This window comes from Gavialis gangeticus, unplaced genomic scaffold, assembly GCF_001723915.1.
Source record: "Gavialis gangeticus isolate Ggan-Ray unplaced genomic scaffold, GavGan_comp1, whole genome shotgun sequence".
Taxonomy (NCBI): domain Eukaryota; kingdom Metazoa; phylum Chordata; order Crocodylia; family Gavialidae; genus Gavialis; species Gavialis gangeticus.
This window is the reverse complement of record NW_017729009.1, coordinates 14,073,507-14,088,730: the sequence shown is the minus strand read 5'-3', so window position 1 is coordinate 14,088,730 and position 15,224 is coordinate 14,073,507. Positions and strand designations below refer to the sequence as shown.

Here is a 15,224-nt window from a genome sequence, read left to right as displayed (position 1 = left end):
AAGAGAGGTTCAAAATACTTATGAAAGTAATGGACAAGCAGGAAATTATGAAAGGGATTGGCATAGGAAAGCACAAGGAGATAGTTCACATTTTGTCACGCGACTCATTTCATCATATTCAACATTAAATGTGCAGAGCTGCAGCCTTCACACAAGTGTAGTCCCACCAAGTCAACGAAAGTACTCATTGAGTAAAGGCTTCAAAATCAAATCCTATGAAAAACCCATCCTAAATTGACAGGAAGGTTTATTATATGAAGTCATTGTGAGAGATGTTTCTGGATGTGTTTCAGAGTATTCCATTTAATGCTGTTCTCCCTTTCCTGTACACACAATTTTGTACTCATACTTATGAAAGCTATACCTGTTAATCCAGGGCGTACGATAGGGCACATTTCATTGTCATGTAAATGGCAAGAGATTAAATGTATACAGGCATTCAGTGCAAAAGGATGTTTGGAGGTAAACACTTATGGGGGGGAGGAGAAATGTTTTTTAAATTTTACTCTAGAGTCCCTATCATTCCCACAAAATATTGGTCATTAGTTGTCATTTCTATCCAGCTAGTAAATTACCATAGAGAATTTTAACTTCTAAAACAAACACTACAACAACATTGATAACTATTCTTCATGGTTAAACAGCAAATCTCTTTTTCATAATTTTCTGAGTTTAGACGAGGGGTACAACAGGTATAGTATGTTCATAAATATTAGCTTTTTTTAGCATATAGTACTGAACTGCATTTCAAATGTGCATTATGGGCTGATTAAATTTTCTAGTTATAGTAATCCCAGATATCTTGGAGCTTCAGCATTAAGACTTAAAAACTGTGGAACTAAACTGTTTCCTAAGGGGCTCAAGATCACAAGTATATTAATATCCAAGAAACCAACGACTAAAAATTACATACATTTTACGCTTGTTTCATTTATGGTAGTAGACATCAAATCACATTACATCTTACAACTATTTCCTTAAATTTATCTTCAAGTTGTAAAAACCAAACATTTTCTAAATTTACTGTTGCTAAGTACTGCAGCTTTACACCCTTTGAGACGATAAAGCAATTTAGTCATGCTTAAAACTAACCATAACTATTCCCACTGAAGGGATGATATTTAATCATACGCTTAAATTAAATCCTTAAAAAAAGGAGCGGGGTGAAAACTTGGCTGCAATGAAGACAAAGGCAAAACTATTAATGACGTCAAACGAGGTCAGGATTTGAGCTTTGATGAGGAAGTTTACTGTAACAAGCTAAAAACCATTTCTTAAATAGTTTAAGCAGGGGTGTGACAAATACTGTTGAAATTTATATGCTTCAAGCATAAGGATTTTCCCTCCCAATGGCCTTTCCTCAATAGCTGCGCGTGTGTGTAAGGTGCATTGTGAGATCTAATATAACTTAGTGTATTTAAAGCAGCTTTTTGTGATGATACTTCAAATTTTAAATTTCTAACTTGTTCTCTTTAAATGAAGCCAGAGAATAAACATCGTCATGTCCTTCTCTTTCTTGAGTTGATGAGACGTCTTTAAATTTTCTTCTGAGGCGACTGCTGCACATTTCCATTCATCAATACTCTTGTTCATATATAAAGCACTCACACACAAAACATTTATCATTAGATATTTCTTTTGGTATCCTTATATACTATTCTTTAGCTTCAAAATATTAAGGCACTGTAGCCTGTCAAACATTAATCCAACTGAGGCACTTGCACTTCATATGCCAGAGGTAGGCCTTTCTCTAAAAGAGATGGCTGTAGGGGCTTACATGTAAATTAGAGTACGGCTAAACATTAGCATCTCTTGAGATGTTTTTAATTGTGGGGAAAATGACACCTCTCTACAAACTCAAGTGAACGTGTCTGAACGCAGCTGGACAACTCTACTGTAGTTCAATTTCATGCTATTATCCAAGGAACCAGCAAAATGTGGTCGGTCAGAATTTATCTTAATCAAAAGGTCCTGCAAAAAATCTAAGTGCCAAGACTACTCTAAAGCATTTCCTTAAGAGGTGTGGTACTGGAAACACTCCTCAGAACAGAGCCTGGCAGAAGGTAGGGCAGGGTGGCACCTTAGGCCATGTCCACATGAGCGTGGGCAGCTGGTTCCCTAGGGACAACTAACAGCAGTGCACCATGTGCCACCACTAGTTGTCTTGGGGGAACACCTGTGCCACGTGTCCTGTGGCACACGGTAGGTTACCTTGGGTGTGGGGTAGGGGAGGCTGAGGCCAGGACTGTGCTGGCCCCAGCAGCCTTACCTGGGATCTTGAGGGCCTCCGGGGGCTGCAGCAGTGGTGATCCTGCTGCTCGGAGCCTGGCTGGCAGCCGACCAGAGCATGGCTGCGGCCGACCAAGGCCCAGTTTTGACTGGCGCATGCTGCCCCTGTGTGCACCTCTCAGCTTTTTCTTTGCACTTTTTTTTTGACCCCTGGATATCCAGGGGTCAGAAAAAACCAACAAAAAAACCCAAACCCAAAAAACACCCATGCTCCTCCCTTGCAGCATGGAAAACAGCTGAACGTGCAGTATGTGACACCACAGACATGCCTGCAGTGCCACTTAACCACACAGTTGCACTCGTCTGGACGCAGCCTTAGTTAGAATTAAAAGCAAACATTTAAAAGATTGTTTTACAAAACACTTATTTCATAGAAACAACATTCAGGCATAATCCTATAGACACTGTCTTGATACATAAATCTGCATAGTTCTTCCCAAGCATTGCAGCTCAGATGTGGGCTAAATCGTGTATCATTTGAGAACACATGGTCTGTGATAAGACCCCTCTGCATCCAATCAAAACCAATTCCTAGTTATAAATGGGGGGGGCAAAGTCCCATAAGCAATGAGTTTAAAATCTGTGTCTAGTGGGACAGCATTTTTCCCTATGACAGTAAACATGCCTTTGTTTCAGTTTATTATACAAGTGCTAACCCTCCAGGTACCTGCCTGTAAGTTTCTCCTTGGATATCTGTATTTGGGTTTCATAAAAGTTCTCAGTTGTTTTTTCCCCTCTTGGAGATTTTTTTTTAGTTGCTGAAAATGATCAGTACTGGGAGAGAAGATGCAGGCTGCACTGGAAGAAGTTGGGCTTGCAGATAATCTTTAATTTCTAGTGGGAAAGATGACATGGCGGGTGAGGTGAGATAGGAATCAGCTGGGATAGAACTCGACACACTATTATAGATTACTGTTCTTGGGAAACGATCGTCTTTCTAGGATCTCATTGTCATAAGTGCTCACCACCTCTCCATGTCACACTGAATCAAGGGGATTTGATGGTGGGTCTATACTTCAAAAGATCAGACCTCTTCTGTGTAGAGATCAAAATATGGCTTTAATGCCCTAATTATTTTAGGCACTAAGGCTTGACAATTTTAGCTTCCATCTCCAATTATTCTATGATAAGTGGCTCTCAAGTGGTAAAGTATTTTAAAAGTACTTAAAGGAAGTTGGGCTGTACCATAAACAAAGTAAAATCAACAAGTAAATTTTAATGCTTAATTCTTTATAAAACACTTTTATTCCAGCATACATCTGAAAGTCAGCTGCCAAATTTGACCCAGACGCTATAACTGTGGCTAAGAAAATAAGGATTTTCTAGCTTTTCACTTACATGCATCTTTTCCAGTAAATCAAGTTTACAAACTTTTAATCTGGATACATATGTAACTCTTGTTCCATTTAAACTCTTACTTGTAGCAAATCAGGCCGTTTAAAACTATCACTTGAGTAGTTATATTTTAACTCAGGTATGCCAGTTTCCACCCAGAGACTGCAATGCTGCATTATGTTAACATACACACGCAGAATGAAAGAATCAGTGAGATAGGGGACATACAAGGTTTTTTTGTCACATTCTTACAATGAGCTTTGAACTGGTGTTGTACAACTAGCTTAATAAATGACCCAGCAGCAATTATTAATCCTTTCATATTAGGAGCTTCAATGTTAAGTCTGCAAGAGAAGTTGCAAGCTGCAGATGTCCACTCTGGCTCTATGACTATTTGCTGTTTTCTTTACAAGCCTAGTGGACGGGTTTGAGAATATGCTAATCCTATTTATAGACAATAAAGAGAGAAGAGTTGAAGCCAAAGTCAGATGCGAGTGTATTGTGATTGAAGGAACAAATAGACATGAATGTTCAGTGGGAGAAAACACAAGTGAAGAAGTAGGGAGATACAGATGTTTGTGATGGCATTACTGAATTGGGGTCAAATGCAACCATGGCACAACAAAAGAAATCGTTACAAATGATTATAATAGAATTGTGATTGTAAGAACAGAATATATAGTAACTCCAGTTTCATTCAGAACACATTAGACCTGCATGGGAATACAGTGTCTAAAGCTCTAGATACTGTATCTTAAGAACAGACAAAATCCAGGAGCAGCTGAAGAAAAAAAAGGATTTTTTTTCCCCAAAAGTCTTACAATTACATTAAATTTACAGAAAAATATAAAAAGGACTTTCAATAATATTTAAAAAGAAATTATATAAAATGGACAGGGAGACATTTTCTGTCAAACTTGGAGGGAAAATAGTAGTAATGGAGTTATGTTAAAGCAAGACACTAAACATGTGCACGTAGCAGCATGGGGTCTTAGTCCAAAAGCAGGATCCATAGGCATACAATACAAAAAAATGACACAATACAGAAAACGGCTATTGAAAATACCATGACATTACCCTCAGTAGATATCTGAGATCAAATCTGACCCATTTTTTAGGTACAATTCAAAGATCAATGAAACCTGCTGTGGTGCAGCAGGATAGGTTAGATGCCTTAAGTGAAACCGCCTAACAAAAATGATTCCTCAAATAAGACTCCTAACAAGTGAAGGGTGATCATACTGAAAAACACATTACCGGTAAACATGAAGCCATCAGACGCACCATTTTAAAGCTTCTAATATGTCTTCCTCATTTAGATCTGCGTTCCTGCTAAATTCAATCCATGTTATATGGCAGCCGACTCCAGTGGATAAAGGCACAGTAGAACATCTTTGCACTTTTTTCAGTACAACTGCTTACCTTCCTTTGCAAAATTATTTTGAGAGCTTCAGAAAGGTGCTCCCCACAAAGTGTTCATTGTGTGTATGAGAAACTCAGACAATTATCTGGATGTGAAACATCAACATGCAACAAACTTCTAGTAGAAAAAAAACCACCTAGAAGAGCCAGATGATAGAAGTACTCATTATCTGAAGTATTGGATATAACTAATGAACATGTCTCCCCCACTTTCCATTTTTAAACCCTAATTAAAAAAAAGGGGGGGGATGTTTGTTTTTGTGAAGTTTCTAGGTATGACATCTTTTCAGGATGTCATTAGATGTGTCCCAATATCAGCCTAACAGAAAACGCATAGTCTGTAATTCTGCACAATTCTCATACTTTCTAGCTAGTATTTCTGGAATGGCAGTTAAAAAAAAATGTTATCTTGTTTACCACAGCTACTTGCTCACTTATGATTGTATTTTCCATCACAGACTTTCTGATATACTTTGTGTATTGTTAAACTGTAATTAAAGGTACAATGAGACTGTTACAAACGACTACTACGGCATTCAATTAAGAGACAACAACCAGTTTCCATAAAGTACTTTTATTGATTATGAAGAAAAAGAATGAACGATAAATTCCATTTGAATATCTGAAAATGTGGATTACATTATTTTAAGGAATAATTTTAATACATAGACATATTCAGAGAAGAAAAATGTGCTTACCTGAAAACCCTCACTACTCCTTTACTATGCATGTTAAAAATTTTAATGCAATTAAGTATAACTATTAAAATCATTTCACATTTGTTAGTAAACTACTGGCAAAAGTAGAAGGATCATAAAAATTAATCTTTTAAATTATTTGCCCTCTCTTTCTATACCGAAAAGTGGTACCCATTTCTCCTTCAACTAAATTTTCAGACTCTCCTGTTTATAAATCAATACAAATGTTGAACTAATCCTATTAAAATACTAGTTAGCTTAGTCTGACACCCCCAAAATGTTTTAATTTGTGCATAGGCATGCTGAAGAGCAATATTACTAAAATATATTAGAAAAATCCTTTCAGATGCAACTATCTAACCTCAACAAGCTAAATTTTCCCAACACTAGTTTTTGATAACCAGGAAATATTTTGGCAAACTAAAACAGAGAAATGAAAAGAAGACGTCACAGTTCTTTAAACGTTGTTATCATCACCTATCTAGAATAGAACATTTGACTGAAAAAAATCCCTTATTTCACCCCCTGCATCCCTACTAACAATTAAAGGTTGCTGGGGACTGATATACATTTTTCTGGAGTCCAACAGCAAACCTAAAACATATGCTTTGAGTGACAAATGAGCTCCCCTTCCTCTAGAGACCTTGTGCTTCTATAAACACAAGAATCCTTGTCAACAAGGGAGCAGAGAGGGCAAAAATAATAGTAAAAAAAAAGAATCAGAGGTACCTGTACCGCAAAGTACATATCACAATAGGCCGAGATTTTCCAAAAGTAACTAATGATTTGGGATGTCCAGCCTGAGATGCCTTGAACAGACCTGATTTGCAGGCTCTGAGACTAATATTAAGGCCCCTACTGTCTCAAGTTGGGTACGCAAGTCCAAGGAATTCAAAGTTGTTACCAACTTAAGAAAGTATCGTCTATACCCCCCCCAACAGAACTACAAAACCAAAAAACCCACAAGCAAACAATGTTTCTGTTTGTGAATGGCCAAATAGTCAATAAAAATAATGCTGATTTTAAAATAAGTGTTGGTTGAAATATCAATAATAAAGGGTTAGTTAAATTCTGAAATTTGAGAAAGATTTCAATAGCAAGACAACGTTTTAGAAATATATATTTGTCTAACTATAGCCTAATTAAACTGAGAACTGGGTCTTGGATAAAGTTCACTTAAGTTTGGCACAAAGTGCTTAGGGTCCCTTAAGTGCTGAAGTGAGTTTCCCCTTAGATTTGTCCCATCCTAATCAAATTTTAATCAGAAAATGTTCACATTGCAAAATCCAACTAAGAAAAGTTAAGTGAAACAGCTTAACCACATACACTATAGTCTTGCAATTAAATAAAATCTATTAAACTGATAAAGGAAGTGTGTAAAGCTAAGCAAAGTCAGATTTTAACATGGCTTGTAGAAAAGACAGATTTTGCAAGTGCCTTTCTAAGGTATTGTGTTTATAGGGAACTGGAGTTCTTTGGCAACAATTGGTAGGCTAGTCCTTTTCTTGTTCATCATGGAGAAGGTGGGGTAGATTTGCATCTTAGATGCACACTAAGCAAATTAGATATCTAAATCTACTACTCTCCTCTCTCTCTCTCTCCTCCACACACAAGCTTTCATAGGCTGAAGTCCATTTCATCATGGCTCAGAGAGGAAAGGACTCTGTGTGCATTTCATTTGTGGTGACTGAAGAAAGGTCCAGTGGTTAGGCGACTCTGAAAAACAGAACTGAATCTGGGCTTCCCATGTCCCAGGCAAAGGTCTTCTTTGTGACCTAGACCAAGTCACTTTATACGAGTCCCTCAGTTTCCCAGGCTTAAGATGGGGAATAACAACAGTACTTGTCTACCTCGCAGGGCACAATGAGGAGAAACATATCAAGGACTGCAAGGTGTTCAGATACTATACTAATGAGGATCATATAAATGCCCAAGACAGATAGAAAGGAACTGATACTGGCCTTTTAGCTGCAGTTGGATAGCTAGAAAGCTAAAACTTCCTGCTCGCACTCTGCGACTGAGGATCCAGAGATTGAACTTTTGAGACAGTGTAGGACAGACACACATACATACACTATTTTTTTTCTTAAAAAACAGGGAGCACCAAGAGCTGGCCCAATTATGAAACCTCATCACAAGCAAGGGAGTGTATGAGAACATTTTATTATTCAAATAGACCCTAATTCCTGCGATATGCGAGTTGAGGACATTCAGTTTCTCATGAAAGGAGCTTAGCATGCTGCAGGATATGATACATGACTTTACAGCATTTTGTAGATGGCTATAATGACAAATCAAGTGATCCTTGGGTTGCAAATCATACTCTGTTAGCTTCTTAAGTTGCTACTTTGTGCCAAAATAATTCTCTTGTTTGGAAAATCAATTTGTATTCTTCTTAATTGTCAGTCTTACATGGTGTCAGATTCAACACCAATTAATGACATCTCAGGGCTGAATTCATACCCCCTCATTCTCACTTCACTCAATCGCCAAGCCACACACATTCACTGAGGAGCAAACTCAAGCTAAACTTTGCTACCAATGGTTTATTTGAGAAATACATGTCCGATTAGGATGACGAGGCTATACACTCATTTTCTGCCACCTATTACACAGCTAGAGTTTTTTAAATCAAGCTAGTGTGAGACTGAATAATCTGGCTAAAGCTTGCTTATTCACATCAGAACAGTGGAGCTGAAGCATGCATGTGCACACACATTCACACACATGCATACACAAACATGTGTCATACTTCGCAAAAACTGATGATGCAGTGGAGGCTGTTCCAAATATTACCTTTCATCTTAGTAGGTACCTCAACTCCTCTGCTTGGCAAAAGTTATAATTTCCTGTTGGCTTGAGGCTGTCATACGCAGGATGAGGTGGGTGGGTTTTATAAGACATCACTCAACATATCTAGTTTGATGGGGGAATTCAAACTCATAATAGTGGACAGGATTTTTAGAGGTAATGCTACATAAATTATAGGCTATTTTATCTTGGGAGGCAAAGAACTGACTCATTGCAACTCTACTGCCAATTTACCAGCTGCTTTTTTTTCTTTTAAAACTGTCATTATATAATGGATTACTTTTTCCAGTGGTACTTACATGAGAGCATCTATTACACCTAAATCCAACATCATCATTTGGCTTAGACAGAATGCTTGTTGGTATGATTAAGAGGAGTACTATTTAACTTCCCACAAATCTGTTGCTTACCTGGTCCCTCAAAGGGCAAGAGTTTGGATGGAATTGGGTCCTTAGCACTCAGTGGGATCAGGTAGAGGTCTTTCACGTGTCTGTTGTTATTAGCTACAACACCAAAACGACCACGGCTGCTAAAATAGGAGTAGAGAGAAATATAGGCAACTTCTTCCTCTTCTGTTGCAGGATGGAAACGAATCAAACACAGCTCCTACAACACAGAAGTACAAGGGGAAAATGTTTAACTACTGCTACACTAGCAAAAAGTGTGGGGAGGGACACTTTGGGGAATTATCAGTATCTATAAATGGTGGCAATGACGACTAATTTCCAATGTAACGGCAATACAGTAACCAACATTGGTATCGCTAACTCAAATTATTATTATTTTAAATTTAAAAAGCATACTATACTTCTGTATATCTCAATATCAAAGCTATTAACATTTAGGGAATACGAATGAAATGAAGACACTTACTATGCATTTCAATAGCAATTCATATTCTATTATGCACATTTTCCATTTTTCAAGTGTTTTTAATGGTAACATTTCTTGCATATATTGGATGATACTTCCTATTCTTTCATACTCACGTTTAAACAGTTAACAAAAGAATGAAATTTTGTTTCACTTATTAGAACATTTACTCAAAGATAAAGAGTAACTGAGGAGCTTGAGCCATTTTTTACCGTACAGCATCAAAAAACTCAAGATGCTCAGAACACAGAAGTTTAAAAATTGGATCTATTGAAGAAAAATCTGGAGCATGAACTTTTAATCATATTCTTGGATCTCGGGTCATTTCTAGTGTTATCCAGTGTCTATCATCAAAACTGTGGTAGCTCTGTCATTTATATTACAATTTTCTTCTTCACTACTACACACAGGATTTTAAATGAGTACCTTAGAAATAGAAGATTTGAGCTTGCCAACATAATCCCAGACTGTCTTCGGCGAGATCCTCCCACCAATATGAATTGTATCTGGTAAATCCTAAACAAGAAGCATTAGATGGCAATATGAGACAAAGCCATATTGTTTAAGAGCAGTACAGATTCCCAATCCCAGTAGCCTAGTGTAACAGTCCCCAAATGTTGTTTGCAGCCAAAGGAAATTAAAATGTTAAAGATGGGGAAGAGTAAAGTATGCTGCTACCCATGGCAGTTTCCCTGGTTCGTAATATTGCCCCTTGGCCAGCAAAGATTGGGGACCATCAATCTCAGACATGCTGCACGCCAGGAAGTAGAGGCTTTAGTGTAATTTAGGAACCAGTGACTTCAGAGATGCATACTGTTTTGACTGGAGACTGCCTTTGCCAAATGATACAGTGAGTAGTTATTAAAATTTAAATTTTATATAAAAAAATGAAATAGCTGTAGCTCTTCTCATCAGCAGCTCATCAAGTCTAGCAGCAGAAGTATTTTTAAACACGAGCCCTAAAGAAGTTTTAAGTAGATGCCATATTTTAAATAACTGTTTTTTACAAGAAAAGAATGACTTAAGTACCAGCCATATACTTTAAAACAGCATTTCACAAAGTGAAGCTGAAAACAAGGCCATAATTCCTATAAAAGGATTTCAAGGATCCCAAGGCCTTTTTTCTGTTTGTAAATTAATTTTAATGGGCATTTGTTTTAGAACTGTAGAACTATACTTCATAGTTGCTCTAAACGAAAATGAATGCATTTTTAAATGTGAAAAAAATATGCTGCAAACTGTTGACACATTACACATTTAGAAGCCTAAGTAAAAGTCATGCAGGTCAGAAGTAACATGAAAATCAAACCTTATTTTACTGGACCTACAAAATTTCAACATTTCACTGGGTTTCACACAGGCCTAATCTGTGAATTGACACAAACCTAATCTGTGGAGCCCACTGCAACTGTATCCACATAGTAAGAATCTTTCAATTTAAATAACTCTCCCATAGCACAATTAAAGATGGTTAAAAGTAAGAATATTGGTCACATACAAGAAAACTACTTAATTTGCCCAGTGCAATAACTAATACATGTAAAAAATGCTTGTTTGAAGTTATCATTGATAATCCTACAACTACTATGTAAATAGTTGTATGTTCTACAAGGAAGTTATGTTTTAACATTGTTACCAGTATTAAAGTAGTATAGAGGCTGTTTACACAAAATATCCATTCATTGAGTAAGGGAAAGTTAAACTAAATTCCTGAAGAATTTTTTCAGGAATACTGCAGAAGTGTTGAAATTAAGCAAATATCTGATAAGCTCAAGTCACCATCAATATTAAATCATGTTTTACACCAAGTGTGTACTCAGTCAACAGTAAATTAGAAATGACAGTTGTAATGTAAAATATTTGATATCTCTCAGTTTATTTGTGGTTAAAATGCCTCTTACTTCTATAGCTTTCACATTAGCGTGCTAAGGAAAACAATTTTACTGAAGTGATTAAAGTGATGCCATTTAGTTCTGATATATTTGCACTGTGACAACAATCAGCAAGTGACCAAAAACTTTATAATAGGAAATACTGGTTTATTTTATACACACAGTGTGTTCTAACCTCACTAAGATATTCAAAACACCCAGAGACAGGGTATGCTTTAGTGACAAATTTTGCCACAGTTTGCATGTTAATAAATCCTTTCCAAATGGTGCTGACACGAGAGAGAAAGAGGGAAGTATCTCCATCCTGAGGTGACCGTGCCTCTGTGACACTGCAAGACACAAACATGGAGGGAAGAAGGTCAGAAGCGAACTTCCTTTTTTTATCTTCTACTGTCCACCCTGAATTATTTCATATATTTTTAGCAAGTGAATAAATATGCTGCAAAAATGTAAACATGTTTATTTACAAGGAATCCAAGTAAGTGAAAGACTTATATAATTTATCTACATAAACTATGCTAGGAAACAAACTGGATTTTAGTAGAAGAATGCATGGAGATTTCATAGATGTTTAGGGTTGGAAGGGACTTCAGGAGATCAAGTCCAACCCCCTGCCCTGGGATACTGAAAATAAAAGCATGTGTGTGGAGATGGGGAATAAAAGGATGCAACTGTTCTGTTGTACAACTGTAAAGTGGATTAAGCATCTTTCACTAAATGAGTACTAAATAGGTTTGTAAACTTCACATTAAAAAGCTAAATATAACTACAAGTAAAGGCTTTCAAAAAATGAAACAAAAATAAAAGCAAAAGAAGGGGAAAAAAGTCTGGTTTATCAACATTTTAGAACTTTTTTGCATTTCCTATCATATGTACACAGCATAAGTGATCCAATCCTTTTACTAAATCAACCTTGCTGTAAGCAGAAAAAAAAGAAACAATAATGTAGAATGAAATTCTTCTTTTGCTATCTCCATATAAATCTGGAGTAATTGCCTGGACTAAGAAAGGGTGTGTGTACACTTGTATGCATACACCACACATACTACACTTTCAAGTCTATTTTTCCCACTCACCTACATTTATAAATCTATTACTGTTAATGTAAGACCTATGGATACTTTGTAGGAAGACTGTAACAACCAGAGAGGGCAAGTGAGAGGATGATAAATCAAAAGGCTTATTGAGTCAGCTCACATGCATTCAGAAGTCTGAAATTCTCTTCTGAACACAAACACACCCATGTAAAAGATGATAATAATGTTAAAGGGTCAGTAGCTTGGGTTAGGACTAGGGTTGACTTGGTATCAAATTTACGTACTTGACATTCGGTGACTGCGGAACAGTCAAATATCTTGGATCTGGTGAGGATGTTGGTTTTGTTAATATTGATTTGGGAGCTGTTAAAACAGATTTTGGTATTTCCTGTTTTGTTTCTCCCGCAGAAACTTTGTCAGGTGCAGGACTGGAACGCAGTGCTGCAGCTGCAGAACCCGAAGAACTGCTCATTGCTGTCCGGGGGTCCCTGCCAGACACAGTAACAGTAGTGACAACCCCTCCAGGACAGGAAGTAGGATAAATGGAGGACTCTTCAGATAGAGAAGATTCTGTATTATTCTGTCCCTGTGTTGCAGGAAAGTAAGTTCTTTCCAAATTTGTCTGAGAGACCGTTTCTGTTCCAGATCCAAGTTCAGATTCCACTGTATTTTCAGGTTCTCTCTCTTTATCAGGCTCTGCAGTTGTCATTGGTGTAGAACTTTCATATTTTGGCTGCATTTCTGATTTTGATTTTTGCTCCATCTTTTTAGTAGAAGTTGCTGATAATTTTGATTTCTTTGGTGCTTGTTCATCATCAGATGCTGAAATCTGACCTGTAAATTAATTTTAAAAAGTTTAGTTACTGTTCACCACAGGGCAATACATATTAAAGAAAAAAATATATTTATATATAATCTGTAGTTAAGCATTTTTCTATCATCCTTAAAAAATGAAAATATAATTGGTTATATTCATCAAAAAGGATTTTTTAAAATGCCTGAATAAAAGACTGTGCCAAGAAAGATATGGAAAAAAAGTGACTGCAATACAAATTTTACACAGCTACAAGGAGGACCAGTTTATATTCACTTAATGGTACATCACACAACTCAGGCTCAGTCCTACTAGCGACAGAAGTCAGAAGGCATCTTCCTGTTGACTTTAATGAGTGTTGAATTTTCTCTTTACATGTAGGAATTCTTATATGCAGACTTGAGTTAACTTTTTCTCTAAAACTAATTCTTTTTACCCGTGCAGATCTTGCAGTTCAGGTCAAAAAGATGGGCTCGATGCTGACTTGTCGTGTCCTTTAACATACTGCTGAAAACATCCAGAGAGGGAGCACTGTTTTGATCCACGGCAGCTCGGGATGACTCCTGCTGTTCCTGTGAAGAAACAAGTGTGAAAACAAACAAAAAAATTCTAATCATTTCAAATATACCAAGGTCTTTGGAATCAATTTAGCTGCAGTTGTTTTAAACATAAAATAATGCCATCTCAGTTCCGCCCTCCACTCCTCCATAAGATTACTCACGGAAGCATTCTTTATGACAGCTAATATCTCTTTAAAATGGGCAAACTTAAGTAAACACCTGATTTTAAAAGCATCTGTAATACTGTGCACATTAAGCGTGGTGCTCTTCCCAACATTAAAAGGCAAATCCTTAAAGAAAATGCTTAGAAACTATACATTGCTGACAAATAACATGCAGTACCAGATGTCATCTATTTTCTTCAGTGTTTTGGGTGCTTACACAAATCTTTATACTTACATCAGAATCAGACACTGGTGGAGAATCTTCCATATTCACATCTGGTATTGTTTCTTGTTTTATGGCTGATTTTTTACTTTCACAAGATTTACTTCTTGACTCCATAATCTACAGAAAACATAACACTGTATTGTAATAAAAAGCTCACATTTCATAGAAATCATAAAAATTAAGGGCTGGAAGGGACCTCAAAAGATCAAAGTCCAACCCCTCTGCTCTGGGCAGGAAAACTGCTGAGATCAAATGATCCCTGCAAGGTGTCTTATGTTGATATCACTTTTGTACTTATGACATTTACTTTCAGTACTTTCAGACAGCTACAAAATAGATTAGTCTTCCATTATTTTTGCTCAAGGCAAATATTAACAAACAAACCTTTGTGAAAAGAATGCCAAAAAAAATCCTCTGGAAAGCAGTTGAACAACAAAAACCCAACAATTCCTTTGAAATATGTCTGAAACAAAGCTAAATTACTTACTGATCTGATTGGTTTCTCTTTCCATGCAGATAGTTCTTTAGACAAAAGCTCTTCTGGCTTCATTCTCACTAGCTTTGTCAATGAAATTTCTCCACGAAGAACACGATGGAAAAGACCCTGTAAACAAAAGTCTACTTTATTGCTGTGCATAAGAGTACCTGCTTGACCAGATATTATGGGAAATGTTTTTTCAGAAGATTGAATGTTAATTCTCAGATTTAGTTCTAAGTTAAAAAGTACCAAGCGTAAACAAGTTGCAGGGCTTAGTAAGCACAGAGATCAAAATGAACGTGCATGGAGAATGAACTATCCTCATCACTAAGTAAATCTCTCCAGTGGAAGGGCTAAAAGTGTCACAAATGGTGTAAGGAAATATTTAACAGTCACTACCTGTTATACTTGTTCTGGAAATAAAAATATTAGTTTCTGGTATTCTCAAAAGCCAAATCTTTTCACAACAGATCATTTTAAAACCATGTCAACATGACTGCATGTCTAACAGCCATGTGTATCTACTACAGGGGTGGGCAATTATTTTTGGCAGAGGGGCGCTTACTGAGTTTTGGCAAGCCATCGAGCATGACAGGCAGCCAGGGGCAGATAAATATTAATTTTC

General features: G+C 36.8%; 1 protein-coding gene across 3 annotated transcripts in view; it reads right to left on the bottom strand.

Annotated features, from left to right (window-relative positions):
- Positions 1-15,224, bottom strand: part of DIDO1 (death inducer-obliterator 1) — an 85,242-nt gene that overhangs the window by 6,579 nt on the left and 63,439 nt on the right. For all 3 annotated transcript variants that reach the window (XM_019510130.1, XM_019510131.1, XM_019510132.1), the window contains 7 exons: positions 14,609-14,725; positions 14,131-14,238; positions 13,608-13,743; positions 12,642-13,191; positions 11,496-11,649; positions 9,855-9,944; positions 8,966-9,161 (listed from right to left, as the gene is read on the bottom strand). In XM_019510130.1, coding sequence (XP_019365675.1) covers positions 8,966-9,161; positions 9,855-9,944; positions 11,496-11,649; positions 12,642-13,191; positions 13,608-13,743; positions 14,131-14,238; positions 14,609-14,725 — 1,351 coding nt within the window. The remainder of the gene's footprint in view (positions 1-8,965; positions 9,162-9,854; positions 9,945-11,495; positions 11,650-12,641; positions 13,192-13,607; positions 13,744-14,130; positions 14,239-14,608; positions 14,726-15,224) is intronic.